We start from the raw sequence: 18,682 nt of genomic DNA on the forward strand, positions 1-18,682 counted from the left end.
GTAGGATGTGGCTCTGGGCAGAATACAGGGGCATCTTCTATCTGGATCTTTCTTGAGCATCCTTCTCTGCTTACCCGAGGTTCTGCCTCAGGAGACAGGAAGAGACAGAATCTTTGCATCTGACCTCCTTCCACCTCTGACTTCCTTGTCCTTCCCATGACCCGCTGTGGACCAAGGGGCCAGGTTTCCTACTGCTTTCTGTATCATATCTGTCTCTTTCCCAGGAGCCTTCCTGGCAAATGGGATTCAGGAAGCAAAGCCAGCTCACTGATAAGGAAAGATTCAAAAGTGTGCTTCCCATCCCACTTACGCTCCACAGATACAAAGCTTCCCTGAGTTATGAGGCCCAGTTTGCTCCATCTGCTGCCTAGATTCCCACAGGCTTCAATGTCTCCCTCCCCACTGCCTAGTGCCCCAAACACTAAGGATGTGGCCCCAAGTCCAAGTGAGAGCTTCAAGGTGACTGAGATGAGTCAAAGTAGCTTTCTAGATGTGATAAATCCGGGCTTACTTTATTGAGTGTCACAGAGACCACAAGCCGGGACATGTGAGCCCTCCTCTGTGGAGCCTGCCCCGCCTGCCCCTGGTGGTACTTATCACTTCCCCTCTGGGCCCCACAGCCTGTTGTACATGGAGGTACCCGGCGATGGCTCTCTGAGGTCACACAGCTAGTCAGTGGCAGAGCCCAGTCTGTCACCCTGGTTCCTAGTCCACTGCACGCTCCCGCCTTACTCCTGCGTACATTTAAAGACTCCCTTTTCTCCAGGTGTATTAGACTCGAGAAAAAATATGAACCAGATGACAGATTCCGATTTCCTTTGAACTACAAGAAATAAACAAAGAAGAAATTTTAGAGATTATGCGAAACTGTTTGCAAAGTTTCTGCAATAGCAATTTAACCTGGATCTGAGGAAGACAGTAACTAAAGCAGAGAAAAAAGAACGATAAAGTACGAAGAAGTTATAGTTTACTGCCTGTTTGTTATAAATCGGATGTTGAGATAAAAGAGTATCACGTCCTATCACCTTGCAGTCTGAATTTGGAAATATTCGACACCTACTTCCTAAATAGTCTCTTTCATTCCCATGGCTGTGGTTGTTATTTCTAGGCCCTACCTTGGCAGCTGTCTGACTTCTAATTTGTCTGGCCTGTCCTTTCTAAGCATCTGCTGGCTATTTCAAATGCAACATGTCTGTGTAGTCACCAGAGCTGTTCAAAAACACTCAGATTCCCTCCTTCCACGCACATGGGGGCACTGCCTTTCCCTGCTCTCTCTGAAGTTCCATGTGGCCGTGTGTCTTGCTTTGGCTGATGAACTATGAGCATCAGTGACACATGTCACTTGTGGCGTAAATTTTAAGAGCCAGCACTCAATCTGCCACATCTTGTCCCTCTGCCCTAGTAATTATGGCAGCCATTTGGATTCCTGGGCGACCATGACAAGCATGTCAGAAAGAGAGTGAACGAGAAGTATATCTCTGTTGTACTAGCCATTGAAATTTTGGGACTGTTTTTCTGGCCACAAAACCTGGCCTAACCTGACTGAAACTAGGTCCCCAAATCACACTCGTTATAACCCCATTCCAACACTCCTCAAACTAGCTCCTCTTCCAACCAACCAGATCAGAAATCTCCACAGAGACCAGAAATCTTAGACTCATTTCTGACCCCTCTCTTAACTGATACATCTAGTCCGTTGCCATTTTACTTCTAGGATCTCACATACCTTTTCTTCCTTCATGTTCCCATTATTTCTACCCTAGGTTATGAATGCGTTCGTTACCTGCGGTTGGGAAGATTACAATAGACTCCCCTGAACCTCTTTTCTCTAATCTACACATCTGCCAGAGTAATCTTCCTAAAGGACAATAAAAGCTTCCTAATGGACCGCATCATCACTGTACACAACTTGTTTCTTACCAGATCAAGAAAATCCTTACAAGCCAACCCAGGGGGCCTACTGGTTAAGTTCCGTGCACTCTGCTTCTGTGGCCCGGGTTTGGTCCCTGGGCGCAGACCTACACCATTCATCTGTGAGCAGTGGCTCACATACAAAAAGAGGAAGACTGGCAGCAGATGTTAGCTCAGGGCTAATCTTCCTCAGCAAAAAATGAAAAGAAGAGATAAGAAAATCCTTCCTCTAGGAATCAAGGCTCAGCAATTTAAATACTCCACTCATTTCTGTTCTCACGCTGTGCTGTTTCAGCATGGTATGTTTTCTTCATTTCTACCTGTCCTTCAGGGTCCATTTCAAAAGCTACTTTCTCCTTTTGGGGGAGAGAGGCAGCCAAAAAAATGATTTATTAAACTATATACAAAGAGCAAAAAATATAAGGAAAAGATTGTAACATTTTTCCCATGTATCAGACAATCTGAAAAATTCACAGCTTAACCTGCTAAGGTATATTTTCCAAGGAGCTTTTATTGATCCCACCAACCACATGTAATCTCTCCCTCTTTTTAGAGGTAACACTTTGTTGTTAGCTCTCTTATAACACATAGGTTATTCTGCCTTGTTTTGCGGTTATTTTTTTTTAAAGATTTTATTTGTCCTTTTTCTCCACAAAGCCCCCCAGTACATAGTTGTATATTTTTAGTTGTGGGTCCTTCCAGTTGTGGCATGTGGGATGCCACCTCAGCATGGCTTGATGAGCGGTGCCATGTCCGAGCCCAGGATCTGAGCTGGCGAAACCCTGGACCACTGAAGTAGAGTGTAAGAACTTAACCGCTCGGCCACAGGGCAGGCCCTGCAGTTATTTTTTGAGTTATCTTTAACCCCATTATGAGACTGTTATTTCTTTTAAAGCAACGTCTGGTTTACCCTTGTATTTGAAACACTAGCATGGTAGGTTTGCATAGCATGTGCTCAATAAATACCTGTTTAGCTGAATTGAATGAAAATACCACTATTTTGTCTTCTTAATTATACTTTTAACACGAAGATAAGTAATGAATAGGATTAACTTCACATGTGAAATACAAGTATGCCTTTTTCACAGTCTTTTAAAGTCATTATACTCCCTCGCTTAAGGAATTGCCCTCTTGCAATAGCAAGCTCATGGCCAGCATCACTGTTCCTACTTTTGGCATTCGGGCCTCCTAGTCATGGGCAACAATGATCAAACTTAATTTATATATAACTAAAAATCACAGAGTTAACAAAGACCTGAAGTAAGTCATCTTGAGTAACGAGAGCAATGGAAATAAAACAAAAGAAAAGGAGATATGAATCAAGAACTTCACTTTCATTAGAACATAATTCCTCTACTGTCTTATAAAAACGGATCTACAGGTCATCAAAGAGCATCTCAAAAGCAATATCCTTTACATATCACATCCATTTCCAAACCCTTCACCTTTAATGAGAGCCTGAAACTCTTTGTGCTTCACTGTCCCTCGCTGAAGATCGATCTTCAAGGTCATGAGGAGGACAAAGAGGAATTTGTGGTTTTCATACAGGCCTCTGACAGAGTATGTAAAAACTTCGTATGTCAGATACTCAATAATGTTTGTAATTCTCTTTTGAGGTAGTGGAGACTTCTCAGATCTGCAATACATTTGAAAAATCAGAAAAGTAAAAAGACATTTCTAAGAGAGTGGGAATACAAACAAAAATTTTAAGTGATTGCTCTGGGGGAAGGGAGTGAGGCCCCACCTGGCCATAGATTGGTCAAATAACTTCAAGAACTGGGCCAGCGAGGTCTGGTACATGATGTTGACCATGCTCATCTCTGTGATGAGAAAGTAGAGGATGCTTCCACGGGTGGCCGCAGGCCGGAACTCCTCCTGAGCCATGTTAATCTTGATCTCTGTTTCTGCAGCCACGTGTAGCTTTTCACTTACTTCAGCCGCTGTGTGCTTGGTGGTTCGGAGGACACCAATGAGAGATTCATCATCTACCAAGGAACCTAAAACCCAAACAGGAAAACTGTAGAACACAAGATGAGAAAGGCGCAAAGCGAGATGTGTCACTTCTGAAATCATCCCGCGAATTTTCAACTCTGCTTCTTCAAAGCACAAAGAGCAGAATCTTAAGACACTGAAAGGCTTCTAGTCCAACTACCATCTGATGCCTGAGTCCTTCTAAATGTGCCTGTAGACAGTTTATCCCCCACTCTGCCTGAAAATCTGCAAAAGACAATTCTCAAGCAGCCGCATGGCTGGTCTTCAAATGTCTCGACAAAATCATGTCTCCATGCACTGCCAGTGGTTTCAGCTGTTCCATATGTGACACAGCTTTCACCTCCATTATCATCCTGATGGTTCCCCTCAAAACATCAGAAGCTGAGCTGATCCCAATGTTACACACCAGCTTTCAGTTGAACGGCACACTCTCCACTCCTCCTGTTTTAGTACGACAGTCCTTGCCACCAAGAACTCTGAGCCCTCTACAGTCTCTGACAAGAGTAAATAGGGAGAAAGTACAAGCGTCTTGCCAGGAAGACAAATCCTAATTGTATTTTTAGTTTTACCGTTCATTACTATTTTTAATAGAAATAACACATCTACGACAATAAATTCAGTTTTAAGTTACAGAAGGACACTTGGGACGTGCTGAGCTAATGGTCATGATATCTGCAGATGGCAGTGCCCTGGCCTATGCTAGAATTCTGGATGGCAGGTGAATGCTACGGGAAGGTGCTGAGTTACTCTGATGGGCATGCCAGGTCTACTAGGGAAGTCCAAATTCCAATTAACCTCACAGGAAAGAGATCTTGATCCAGCACACTCCTGGCTGGATCAGGGGAGGAGTCCTCAGCTCTCCTTGCTAATATTCAGAATGCCCAGGGGTATCCAAATGACTGGGAGAAGTCACTGGGCCAAGAGTCTGAACTTCACCAGCACAAGCAGCGCAATTAGGGCAGATGGCTTTTCCCGGTGGTCACCTTAAAGGTGGTGCTAGAGACTGTCGTGAGAGTAATGCATAACGTACGCCCAAGAATTGAAGTGCTGTTGGGAAGTACTCATTATTAGACTGCTAATAAATGGTAGAACTTAGGTTACCGTAATTTGCCTACTATAGAACAATATAGTGTTTGTTGATTTATTTTCCTTGGACAAAGTATTCTTATATATTGAGAGAGAGAGAGCACATCCCCAAATCAGGGCATGGTACAATGACCCGACTGTCCAGAGGAGAACCCCTCCCTGACCTCTGAGTGGGAGGTCAAGTCAAGTCAAGCAGAGAACAAGCTGGGCCTTGGGTGCTCAAGTGCCTCTGACATGGATTACACACATCCTAACCCACTGTGGAAACTGCATTTTAATATCAAATGAAAGAGTCAATCTAAAAAAAAGAAAAATAGATTGAGCACATTAGTTTCCTTTAGGCAAGCAAATTAGCCTATTATGAGTTACCTAGCTGTATTGGGAGCCCTTATTTTTCTCATGAGAGAGCAATTATATCAAGAAATCTCTGTTATTCTCAAATGCTCAGACTCTGCTAATTCAGAAATCAGATTCTCTGCGGTCTCTCTTTAATGTCTAGATGGAAATTGCCTCCCCTTGTTTGTGCATTGATAACTCGACTATTTCCCAACATCTGTAATCATGAGGACACTGAAAAGAGGGTACAAGAAAGCCTTATTCAGAAGCCATTATTTGATTACTCCTAATAGCACAATACCTTTTGTAGCGCTCAATTTGTAGAGGAGGTTATCTTCAAGTTCTTTCATCTTTCGCTTATTAAAAGTCACATCCTCCAAAAGTTTAACCCTCTCAGACTCTAACTCCTGTTATTAAGAAACAAAAAATAGCATCAGAACTGTAATTACCAGTTATAATGGCAAATTCAATGTACTAGTGTTTGTTATCAATTTTTGAAAGTTTAAACCGAAGTGCCTTCCGAATGACAGAAGAAATTACTATCATTAGTCAAATCTATCTGTATTTTTGTTTCTCTGAACAATTTTTTAAAATTATGCCCACGAGCATTAAATTTCCGTAGCACTTACACTGGCATGCATGAGATAACGCTGCTAAAATAATTTTGCCCCTTATCCCCTGCTCTAAGCTTACTTAAGTCAGAGTGTCCCATTCTCTTGGCCCTGTCCCCACACTGCCTTTGTGAGAAATGCTAACTTTATTTGCAGTCAGAAGGCATTAATATCAAGAAACCAAGAGGCGACCCAAGCCAAAAGTGAGCTCTTAGCTTGGGACCTGCCTGTAGGCACACCAGGTGCCTGGTTTGGCATAGCCAGTTGCCAATAAGAATCCATTTTCCATTATTTTGCAGCCCCTTCTATCAGAGGGGCTAAACTGGATGTTTGGAAGGTACATCTTATTCTACATAAATGACGTAGTTTTCAAGTTATATTTTGAAAAAAACTTCAAGCTTTCAGAAAAGTTGCAAGACTGATACAATGAGCTCTCATTTACCTTTCACCTAGATTCACCGAATAACATTTTTCTTTATCTCTCTCTCTATAAAACATTATCATTATTGTTGTTATTATTATTGCTGAACCATTTGCAGGTGTCATGATGCTTTAGCCCCAAAACTTGAGCAAGTCTCTTAAGAGCCAGGCCATTCTCTTACAAACCATAGTGCAGTTTTCAAATTCAGGAAATCTAACATAAACATAATACTCTTGCTAAATACAGAGTAAATTGAAATGATCTCAATAGCATTTTTATAGCACTTTTTCCTCTAATTTTATGCATAATCACATATTGTACTTAGAATTACGTTAAAAAGTGTTTTTAAACTACTTATTTGAGAAAGTTTCTTTAAAAACTGCTTCAGAAATTCCATCAGTTTGAGAAAGTCTTCCTAAACCAATTCATCGATCAAAAGCCGCAGCACAACATTCATGTGTGCATCTCCTGCGGCTCACATCACAGTCTGTGTGTAGATTATGTCACTCCAATTAGATCTTGTGCATCTAGGGAGCAGGAGCTGGTCCTGTTCATTTTTGTATTCTTGACAGCACTTATCTTGAGGCTCAACCCAGCAAATATTTGCTAAATTGAAGTGTGCTGAATTTAGTTCAATAACTTTATTTTACTTCTAGGAAAACTGAGCCAGAAATATGAATTCCAAATAGCATCCCAATATAATATGCACAGCTAGTTTCAGGTAGAGACAAGTCTAATACTCTTCTTCCCCAACTCCAAGACTAGTGTACATTGCCATTGCATGATCAGATTTGCAGTATTTCATGGGGTGACGATGAAGATCATGGCTTTATTTGCGGGGGAATAGCTAATGAACTGGTTTCATTAAAATAGTCATCCCTGGGTGGCAGTACAGGACTACATGGACAAAATGAAATCATGTTTGCTTCCTTTCCAGTATGATATGGGAAAACAAGCATCATGGTCCAGTGGACACTTGCGAGTCTTACAGAACGACCTGTAAAGCTTATCTAGGAAGCATTGGCAGGGTGAGAAGTCCATGTGGTCATAGAGGTTGAGACTCTGTTCTCTCTGGTCTCCATTTGTTCATGTGTACAATGGGGGTGTAAAAGCAGCATTGTTAGGAGGGTTAAGCATCCAGGTCAGGATGTCCTCCTGCAGATTAAGTGTGTGCATTTTGCTTTGTCCAGCAAGGTTGATATGAGCATCTTAGCACATCTCTTGAAGAGGAAGCTAGGCCCTAGAAAAGTGGGTGTTGGGCATTCCGGGGACATGGAGTGTAGCCTACCTTAGACAGTGGAGGGGCCTGCCATACAGAAGTTAGCGCAGCCTGCATAGGGGATCTGGACCAGTGAGGAATCATCTCAGAACAGACCAAGAGTACTAGTTAGAACACGAAGGAATGACTAATTTTCAACAGTTGACACCTCATGGCCTCAAAAGGCGATGGAGGCAATGAATTGAGGGGCCCATGCTCTCTGCCTGGCTGTGGAAGTGGGACAGATTCCCTTTCTGGATTGCATAAACCCAGCGCTGTTTGCTGGAAATGGAGATCAAACAGCTAATGAGAGTGGAAGCTGGAACACTCCCCTTTCACTCCACCAGACCGGCTGCCTTTCAAGGGCTGCCTCGAGTTAACCACCTCTATTAACCAGGTGGAATTTTACTTCTTGTTTTACTGAGTCTCTCAGTGTCTTTGGTGTCAGTATCATTTGTCTTTCCCTTCTTGAACGTCTTTCCTCTGTGTTTGCGGTCAACTATTCGTCTCTCTCCCTTTCCCTCCTTCCCACACGTCGTCTTCAGCCATTCTGTTCCTCACCCTCCAAGTTTGTCTCTCTGCTCTTATTTCTAAACTTGCCTTTCCTTGAACCCTTAATCCTAAAATTAATTTTATTTAAGCCAATATAAACTTTCTCGGATTTTACACAAATATATTTTATGTATGCAAATATATATAATTATATTTTATGCAAAAATTTTAATGTTTTCTAAGCTTTATCTTAAAAATTAGTTTAATCTTGCATCAGTCTCTTAAAATCTTCCAGTTTTAAGTTGTTCTTTGTTTTATTAGAACCCTAAATTTATACTTAATTAATTTCCCTGCTTTATTGCAAATTCCATTTAATTAAAATGAAAGTACAAAATCAGAAATCCCAAGAGTCCCTTGCACCCCTATGTTCATCGCAGCATTATTTACAATAGCCAAGACGTGGAACCAGCCTACATGCCCAGAAACTGATGATTGGATAAAGAAGATGTGGTATATATACACAATGGAATACTAGTCAGCCATAAAAAAAGACAAAATTGGCCCATTCACAGCAACGTGGATGGACCTCGAGGGTATTATGTTAAGCAAAATAAGCCAGTCAGAGAAAGACGAACTCTATATCACTCCACTCATAGGTGGAAGTTAACATATTGACAAGGAGATCTGATCGGTGGTTACCAGGGAAAAGGGGGGGTGGGGGGAGGGCACAAAGGGGGAAGTGGTGTACCCACAACATGACTAACAATAATGTACAACTGAAATCTCACAAGGTTGTAATCTATCATAACATTAATAAAAAAAGAATGAAAGTACGGCTCCCTATATCACTAGATTATTAGATTGTAGTAGCTGAAACTACAACAGTGGCAATAATACTCATTCAGAGCAATTTCTTTTTCTCCAAGATCATTATTTTATTGAATCTTTCAGGTATACCGAAAACCATCCAACCATACGACTATAGATATGAAAGTCAATATACCCAAAGGTTTAAAGACAGAAGTAGAAAGAGTGGTGTGACAGGTGAGTGTGTGTGTTTGTGTGTGTGTGTGCACGTGCGAGGGCATGTTTTGGGTTGAAGGAGAAGTGAGTCAGTTACATGATTTCTTGAGAGGACTTGAAATTGTAAAACAAATATTGATGTTAACAAAGGCAAATAGGATTTGCTTAATTTTGTTGCTTTCCCATACACTTAACAATTTCCCAGGCCATTTTAAACATTTATTATAATTTACTATCAGCAGAAGTTCTTTCCCTTGAGAAATTATTACCTGTTTCTCTGTTAGAATCACTCTCCTTAGTAGCTGATTCTCAAGTCCTTTCATGGTGACGGTGAAATCAATGACTGACGTTTTAGCGTTGATCTCAGGGGTGAAGGCAGGGTTTGGTAACTTCGTCGTAATATAAAGTTTAAATGTATCCATGACATCGCATTCCTTGTCACCGACCTTCACCTACATCAATTCAAACATAAAATTAAAGACAGCTTAAAGGACAGGACAAAAATTTCGGATTCAATTTAGGAAAGCATTTATCAAAGGTCAGTGCCTGAAACTTGAATGAATTGCAAAGGAAAGACGCAAAATTTTCATCACTGATCTTCAATAATAAAGCCTATTCCTTTAGAATCATTTAGATTTGTAGCCCTGCCCGATGATGTTTTTACCCATGATACCAAGCAAATTAAGTGAAAAAATTATCCAAAACAAATGTTGACTAGAGGAAAACTCAAGGGGCCAGCCCAGTGACGCAGCAGTTAAGTTCACACGTTCTGCTTCAGCAGCCCGGGGTTCGCCAGTTCGGATCCCGGGTGCAGACACGGCAATCGCTTGGCAAGGTATGCTGTGGTAGGCGTCCCACGTATAAAGTGGAGGAAGATGGGCATGGATGTTAGCTCAGGGCCAGGCTTCCTCAGCAAAAAGAGGAGGATTGGCAGCAGATGTTAGCTCAGGGCTGATCTCCCCCTGCCCCCCCCCCAAAAAAGGAAAACTCAAACACATCCAAGACTTGACTGTTTTTCCCAACGTGAGGAAACTGTTTCCTACCATGGAAATTTGCCATGTTTATAGGAAGTGTTATTACTTTTTGCATTTCACAAGCATATCTGAAGCATTCTGATGACAGAAAGGGTTAATGAAATTTTCAAAGAAAAAAATGCCAACTTTTTCTCAGAAAGAGAACATTTATCCTAAACAGTACAATTTGCAGTATATTTTAAAAAATTGATTTTGCTATCTAAAAATCAGGTGGAAATTATAATATTTTTAAATAATTTAAATTTTTAATTCATCTTAATCCCACTTGCGAGTGAAAATCAACACCGCTAAGGCACTCTTGCATTCTCAGGCACCACGCCTCCACATTGCAGATAAGAATCTGGGGTCTTTTAAAAGACCTTCAGGCACGTAGAGCCAACAAAAACTCCTTTAGCTTGTTAGATACGGCATATAAAAGAATTCACATTATGAAGAAAATTTTTCTAAATAAATCTATCTACGTTTAATGAGAGAATTTGTATTCTTTACTTATTCACTGAAATTCATGAAATTAAGTTGTCCAGAGCAAAAAAACTCAATCAGAAATGCTGTCATTTATCAAGAAATAAAACTCAGGAAGCCTAAAGGTAGAGAATGACACCAATTAAAAAAGAAACACATATAATGAAAATAATTCATGTTATCACGAACAATTGGGAAGAGTTTCCATAGCTTGCGGCAAAGTCCATGAGCTTAGACTGAAAGTTAATAAAGAGAGAAACGAACAAATCAGTGTCCCTAGACTTTATGAAAATGCCATTTTCTCTAGTGAGGAAATGCAAGTTTTATTGTATAGATGTATACAAAGCTTGCAAAACCAATTTTCTCAGAGCTGCTAAAATATATTGTGTGTGTAACACTAAAATATTATTATTATGACCAGACAAATCTTTCCTTAATACGTTTTTTAGTTTCAGCTAAATGGCTACTCTTACCAAGATATTGCTCTCCTCCTGTATTTTTCATATACTATTTAAAAAAAAAGGAAACTGAATATGAGTTTGGAAATAATTTCTTTTCTAGTGTATCAAATACTACCACCACCTGAAGAAAAATGCCTTTGCTGCTATGCTCAAAAAGATAAGTAGATGTCACCATTGTTCTTTTCTTTTTTCTTTTTCTTTTCTTTTCTTTTCTTTTTTTAACAAGCTCACCTTGAAAGTGGTGCCCGATTTAATGAAATTCTTTTCCAATACATTATCCAAGGCTGGATCCAGCTCTTCACGAATGTCCTCGATGAGAAGGGGTCGACCCAAGGAAAGGCTGTCTTCTAAGTGCGTGCGGAAATATTTATGGTTCAGAGACGTTACCTAAAAATTAACAGTTCATTGCTACATACATGTCACAAAGAATATGCCTATTCCTAAGTGGAAACCAAGAGATTTGTGGGACAAATGAGCAGGAATCTTAAGGGCTATATAGGAAGCCTTACTCATAAAAATAAAAGTAAAAAACAAAAATTAATTTTCCAAACTTGGTGGGTCATGACTTTGTGGAAGCCCTAGATGTGTAATGGGGTCTCTCTGATCAAAAGAGGAAACTCAAGGGGCCAGCCCTGTGGCATAGTGGTTAAGTTTGCATGCTCCACTTAGGCAGCCCAGGGTTCACAGGTTTGGATCCCAGGCACGGACCTAGCACCACTCATCAAGCCATGCATCCCACATAAAATAGAGGAAGATTGGCACAGATGTTAGCTTAGCGACAATCTTCCTCAAGCAAAAAGAGGAAGATTGGCAATAAATGTTAGCTCAGGGCCAATCTTCCTCACAAAAAAAAAAAAAAGGAGACTCAAGTGACATTCCTGAGATGAAATGTCAGAGTTCTGCTCCTACAGACGGAAGAGAAATAATCAAGGATTAATCCTTTTAAACTTACACATCTACAATCACTCAGAGAAAGCAAAGTAGCTTGCATATTTGTGATATTCATTTATCTTCTCTGGACCCCTATGAGATGAATAAGTGATAAAAAAAAAAAAAAAAAAAAAAAAGCACAGAGGGCCAGCCCTGTGCGTAATGGTTAGGTCTGCACGCTCTGATTAGGCAGCTCAGGGTTCACCAGTCCGGATCCCATAGGCCGACACATGCACTGATTGTCAAGCCAAGGTGGTGTCCCCCATCCAAAATAAAGGAAGATTAGAACAGATGTTAGCTCAGGGACAATCTTCTTCAAGCAAAAAGAGGAAGATTGGCAACAGATGTTAGCTCAGGGCCAATCTTCTTCACAAAAGATAAAAAATTAGCACAGAAATGTCAGAAATGGTATATTAAGTCAAGCCAAGTATTCTGTCTCTAACAGTGGCACAACAAAAGAACATGATAGATACTTCCCATAAAATCAATCTAAAAGACTATATATTCACTTGTTATATTTTTACATTTTAAAAACTTTAGAATTCTGAATGCCTGACAGGGTTATCCCTTTTAGATCAATGTCTGTTATTAGTTAAAATAGACCACTGGGCTGGTTGATCTTTGCATGAGCCAACTGGCTTTGAACTCTGACTTCTCCTATGACCCTTCCCCCAGCCTGAGAGTGAGGATTCCCTCAGGGTCAGTCCTCAACTCTCTGGCTCCTTAGACTCTAGCCTCTGAATTCAGCTAGCGCCTCAACGCTACTGTGAGTGCTAATCTCAAGACCCAAGGAAGATCCTCTGGGACAGCAGCCGATTAGGAGAGTGGAATTAAAAAACATTCTCTCTCAATTGCTATTAAAAAAAAGTGCGGAATTGAAAAATTAAATAAGCCTACTCTTATCTTGTTTTGGTTAAAAAGGAAATGACTAAAACAAAAAATCCTGCACATGAAGGAATTTGTTTCTCTGGATAGATAGCTTTATTTATGCAAATACTGTGAAAGACCTTACTATGAGTTGATAAGGTAAATGAATCGAAATAAAGAGCTTTTAACTAGCTTATTAAGTAAGATGAAAAAAGGTCCCAATAAGATTAAGTCTTATTGCTCTATTTTCCAAAGAGTAAACACTATTTTTGTGATTTTGCTCCTAAGTGTGATTGTTAATTTTGGATGTCCGCTTGACTGGGCTGAAGGATGCCCAGATAGCTGGCAAACATTATTTCAGGGTGTGTCTGCGAGGCTGTTTCCAGATAGACTAGCGTTTGAATAGGTAGACTGAGTAATGAAGATGCCCTCACGGATTGGCTGGGTATCACCCAATCTGTTGAGGGCCAGATTAGAATAGAAAGGTGGAGGAAGGGCGAATTTGCTCTCGGCCTGAGCTGTGACGTCCATATATTCTCCTGCCCTTGGACATCAGTTCTTGGTTCTTGGCCTTCAGACTCGGTTTAGGACTTACACCAGTGGCTTCCCTGGTTCTCAGACTCTCAGCATTTGGACTGGAACTACACCACCAGCTTTTCTGGACCTCCAGCTGGTGAATGGCAGACGGTGGGACTTCTCACCCTCCATTATCCCATGAGCCAATCCCTTATAGTAAATCTCTTTCTATATATCTGTATTTATATTTAGATATCCTATTAGTTCTGTTTCTCTGGAGAAGCCTGACCAATATGCCAAGTAAAGAAATAATAATTTTCAAATTGTCAATTGATTTAAGATTACATTTAATCATCTTCGATGTCTTTTATAAACTTGAAATAATATCTTAGAGCCATAATTTCAGGTTTAATTCACTTGATTTTTCTTGTGTAGAAACACTATGTTGTAGCCACCCCCAGAGCCTGGGTCATCTGCACAGATCCTCAGGTGTTGGGTCTTTACAAGGTGGTCAGTGAATTCTTTACAGGGAAATTTGGTGAATACCTTCTCTTTCCAGAAGACAGAGCTGTAGGTCCTGGAGATGGCATTGGAGGTGGCCCTGGAAAAACTGCCAAGGAGGAGCGCAGCCCTGGATATATGAAACACGTTTTGTTTTTCATTTATAAAGTGTTTCATTTTTCACCTTGCTTTCCTTCCCAAGTAAAGAAATAATAATTTTTTTCATTTTGTTTTCATTTACATGTGTTTGTGCACGGGCTTATTCACACATTCAACTGCTTACATCCCAGCAGTTGATGGTTTTTAAAATAAGGAATTATCTCTGGCATATTTCTGTTACTTCCTCAAGAAGGTTCCTGGGCTTGGGTTGCATCAGGAAGGACATTACTGAAGGCTGTCAATGAATTTAACGCTGAAATGGAGAGACAAAGCTATGATCAGGGAAAACATGATTAAGATGAGCAGGGAGATCATCACCCAGGCGAGGCGAGAGGAATGGAGCAGGGGACCACTTTTGGTTGAGCTGGATCCAGGAAACTAGGTTCAGGAGCAGGAGCGCTGGCATCCTCCACTTGTGCCCTCCTTCTGTGAATGCAGCTCCTCAGAAGCCACATTCCCATTAACCCCAATTCCCTTAACTCCTCTCCTCCGTTATGCTCTGATCCTTTCTGGGATTTCTCTGGGTTTTTTAAGTAAACTTAGTCTGATGTACTGTGTTCTGGAGTATTTACGAGGTGGGAGTATCTTAGGGGTGTTCTTGGGCGCTAGGCAGTGTCCACTTACCAGCAAAGCCCTAATCTCAGACGGAAATCTTTCATCCATTAAATCATCTCACCATTAAACATGATGTTTGTTGTAGGCTTTTGTAAATACTCTTTATCTGATTAAGGAAGATCCCTCCTACTCTTGGTTTGCTGGAAGTTTTATCATGAATGGTGTTTAATTTTACCAAGTGATTTTTTTCCTGCATTTATCAAGATGATTACATGATTTTTCTTGGGCTTTTTTCCCCATAAGGATGACAGAGATTGATTAATTCATTTAAATTCAATAAATATCAGAACTCCTACTCTGTTTGAGAGCTGTGCAGAGAATATAAAGATGGTATGAAATCATAAACCTGGCCAGCAATAAGTTTATGGTATGGTAGAGATAAAAAACAAACGTGCAAGGAACAACAATTCAGGACAGACTCTAAGTCCACCACAGAAACACAAACAAGACATTGTAAGGATTCAGGACAGGCTATATTAAGCTGGAGACACAGACAAGCCTAGATGAAGGTAGTGTTGGATGTGAACTTTGAAGAATGTTTAAGACTTTTATCTAGGATATAAGTGAAGTGGGCGGTACAGCGGAGAAGACATTCTGTTTAGTAGAAACAGTACAAGAAAAATATGGATCCAGGAGACGCAGAACTGGGAACAGTGTCTAGGAAACAAGGAATAGTCCCTATTGATAGTGGAATTGAAATACTGATGGTAACAAGATCCTCAAAGGAGCCAGGAATGTTGGACTCTGCCCTTGTCTACTCTACCTTAAAATTACTCCTCATGAGACTCCAACTCCAAAACTGGACTCCAGGATGCCATGCAGTACCAAGCACCTGAGCTAGGTTGGCACAAATGGCCTCCAACTGAGGGATCACAAGTTCTATTGTTGCTGCTTTCCTGCATGCCCAAACCCAAGACCCAGAATAAAAGCCACATCCAACACTGGCAAAAGCAATAGAGCCAGGAAAATGGACAGAGAGAAGGAGAGTGAGATGTAGGAGAGAGAGAATAATCAGAGCTTTTGCCCCAAATCACTGTTACAAAACCCAGGGTGTAAATTAGCAAACAGTTATGACAGCTTTATTACTGGCAGATTTAACTGAAATTTGGGGAAAATTTATGATTTCAACATTACTTTCCAATGCACCAAATGGTACATACCTGCAAGTCATTTTCTTTTTCCTTTGATTTAATCCAAGTTTTGCCTTGAGTCTGTGGATCTATGAGGAGTGGGTATCTGGTGGCCTTTGTCACAATAATGCCATTCTGAATTGAGAGGTCATCTCCCGGTAGCCCCTGCAGCCCCCACTCGCCAATCTGAATAAGAGGAAAGGACATGGCCATTCGATGGAGAACAAGACTGCTTTCGTTAGTAACTAAAAGTACCACAATAAAAAAGAAGTCAAATTTTGACATTTTTTTCCATTGAGACTATGCAACAGGTACCTAGAAAAAACCCAAACTTGTAAATGTGAACCAAATAACATTAAATTAAAAAAAAACAAATTTATCCTCTAATAAATCCTTTCTCTCATAACCCAAGACTAGGTTTAGTCCTTTATGTTGTATTTTCATATTTATGAGGAAATATCATAAACTGATTGCATATTAAACCTAAATGGGGGATTTGGAAGCATGGTTGCTGAACATTCCGAGAACATAGGAGCTTAAGATGTGGGGACACTAGCCAGGTGCTGAGATCCAGACGGCTGGAGTTAGTGGAGATAATGAGTATCATGAGATGTGAGAGAAGAAGATAAGCCCTGAGGGAGGAGTCTGAAACTTCTGCTTTCTGCCCTTTGGTTCTGCTTTCACAGGGAGTGGGGGATTGCATAGCTGGAGGCAGAGAAATGGGGGGAGATGAGACATTATACTGGCAGGAGCTCATCAGTGACATTTAAAAGAAAATTTCCTTTCCAAATTAAGAGGTCACTGCCAGCCTGCCTCCACATGGTCAATAAAATCACCCGAGATCCAATGAACCAAGAAGCCTCCATCTTTGTCTAGTTACCCCAGCATCTGTCACCAAAGACCCTAATTAGTAAAGGATATCCTGGCCCACTTTGCCTCATCAGTACCCAATACATCTCCCATATATTATCTAGTCCCTGTAAGGCAGTTGAACATTGTTTGAATTAGGGAAGATAATTTTTTAACTTTGAAATACAGATAACATGAAATTAATAGCATAGCATCCCTAAGGAAACAGCAGCTGGGGAGCATATTACAAATCAGAAAGCAGCTCATGAATACAAATTGCCTGGAAAGCATTTAACACCACAGGAGCTCTACAAGATATACTGAAAATTGACAGTGGTATCAAATTTCCAGGGAGAAAGGTTAGCGCAGTAGGGCATGCTATCGCTCAGTGATACCAGAACATGCTATTGTGTTATGCAATTGGACATTAAAAAAAGGATGGTTAATGATCAAAAGAAGGTTAATTCTAGTACTTATGGCCTAGCTAATGCCTACATTTGCCTAAAATGTTTGAAAGAGAGAGTGTCTTAATAGGACAGTGTACATAATGAGGGTTGTAAGAAGAGCTCAGTATTAGCAGGCCTATAATTCACAAAAGAGCTTTCAGTTCACAGCAGTGCAATTGGTATTAATTTGAAAGCAAGCTTTCTTAAAATGCAAAGAAAATTCTATACCACTAAGAAAATTCTTTCTTTTTTGTAATGCTTTAGCATTTTCAAAACGATCTTTTCAATTAAAGGAAAAAAGAAAAAATTAGGTGTACCTTGATTTCTTAGTAAGCAAGAAATCAAATGAGGCTGACGCTCAAATAATATTATAAGGAAAGTAACACTTACTGTTGGAGGATCCACCAACATTGAAATAAGATTCAGGTTTTCAGTGAAAGGAATCTTCCGTGCTCTCAACTCTATCTCCCACTGGTCCTTAAGCAAATGGTTCCTAAATATCTGATTGAAAGGACCAAGATAGGAAAGGAATCCGGTGCACAGCAGAATATCACCTACGAGTCTAAGAGAAGACACAGAGAGAGTAAACTAACACATGGTCAGCTTGGCCATTAAGCAGTTTGAAGGCGACAGTGCAGTTTTGTTTCCTTACTAGGCGAAATCCTCCTGTACTCTCTGCTTAACACTTGGTAGGCAGACATGGAGAGACCCTGCAAAAAGGTGTCCCCAAGCCCAAAAGGGAGCAGGAGTGGCCACAGTTGGGGTGGGTCAGGCAGCAAGAGGGAAGGCTCCTTCCTGAAGCCTACAGGTCCAGAGCCTTGACTCCCAGAGGACCGAAGTACGCTTTTCCCGTCCCACGCCCTGCTCCTGTGCAGACTCAGTCTTGCTTAAACCAGCTTCTCCTCTCCTCCTCCTCCTCCTCCTCCTCCTTCTTCTCCTCCTTCTCTTTCTCCTCCTTCTCCTTCTTCTTTTCCTTTTTTTCTTTTGCCATACTCCTACTCCTCTCCTTAAATTTTCTGAGGACGCCAACAGACACCAGCACGAGATACCCTTGCATTTAGAACAAACCATTCATCCACACTTTCAAAACCCCTGAGGTGAAGAGCATAGAACTGGAGCAAATATCCAGATTGTTCTGGCAAATCCTAACCATATCAGAGGCACTCTTGTACTGAAAACCTACATTGCTGAACTGAAATTGAGATTAAAAGTGTTTTACAAAATTTTCTGCCCTCTCTGTTTCCTGAGACGGACTTAAGCTGTAAGCTCTTTCTTTCTTTCTTTCTTTTTTGAGGAAGATTAGCCCTGAGCTGACTACTGCCAATCCTCCTCTTTTCACTGAGGAAGACTGGCCCTGAGCTAACATCCATGCCCATCTTCCTCTACTTTATACATGGGATGCCTACCACAGTGTGGCTTTTGCCAAGCAGTGCCATGTCTGCACTTGGGATCCAAAGTGGCAAACCCCAGGCCACTGAGAAGCTGAACGTGCGAACTTAACCACTGCACCACTGGGCCGGCCCCTGTACGCACTTTCTTAAATGACAGGATTCAGAGATGGGTAAATGGAAATGAAGAAGAA

General features: G+C 40.9%; 1 protein-coding gene across 2 annotated transcripts in view; it reads right to left on the minus strand.

The window, feature by feature from the left end:
• Nucleotides 1–18,682, minus strand: part of DNAH8 (dynein axonemal heavy chain 8) — a 263,980-nt gene that overhangs the window by 72,298 nt on the left and 173,000 nt on the right. For both annotated transcript variants that reach the window (XM_070514986.1, XM_070514987.1), the window contains exons 69-75: nucleotides 17,491–17,662; nucleotides 15,836–15,991; nucleotides 11,319–11,474; nucleotides 9,400–9,582; nucleotides 5,627–5,732; nucleotides 3,656–3,908; nucleotides 3,357–3,547 (exon numbers count right to left, since the gene is read on the minus strand). In XM_070514986.1, the coding sequence (XP_070371087.1) occupies nucleotides 3,357–3,547; nucleotides 3,656–3,908; nucleotides 5,627–5,732; nucleotides 9,400–9,582; nucleotides 11,319–11,474; nucleotides 15,836–15,991; nucleotides 17,491–17,662 (1,217 nt within the window). The remainder of the gene's footprint in view (nucleotides 1–3,356; nucleotides 3,548–3,655; nucleotides 3,909–5,626; nucleotides 5,733–9,399; nucleotides 9,583–11,318; nucleotides 11,475–15,835; nucleotides 15,992–17,490; nucleotides 17,663–18,682) is intronic.

This window comes from Equus asinus, chromosome 8, assembly GCF_041296235.1.
Source record: "Equus asinus isolate D_3611 breed Donkey chromosome 8, EquAss-T2T_v2, whole genome shotgun sequence".
Taxonomy (NCBI): Eukaryota; Metazoa; Chordata; class Mammalia; order Perissodactyla; family Equidae; genus Equus; species Equus asinus.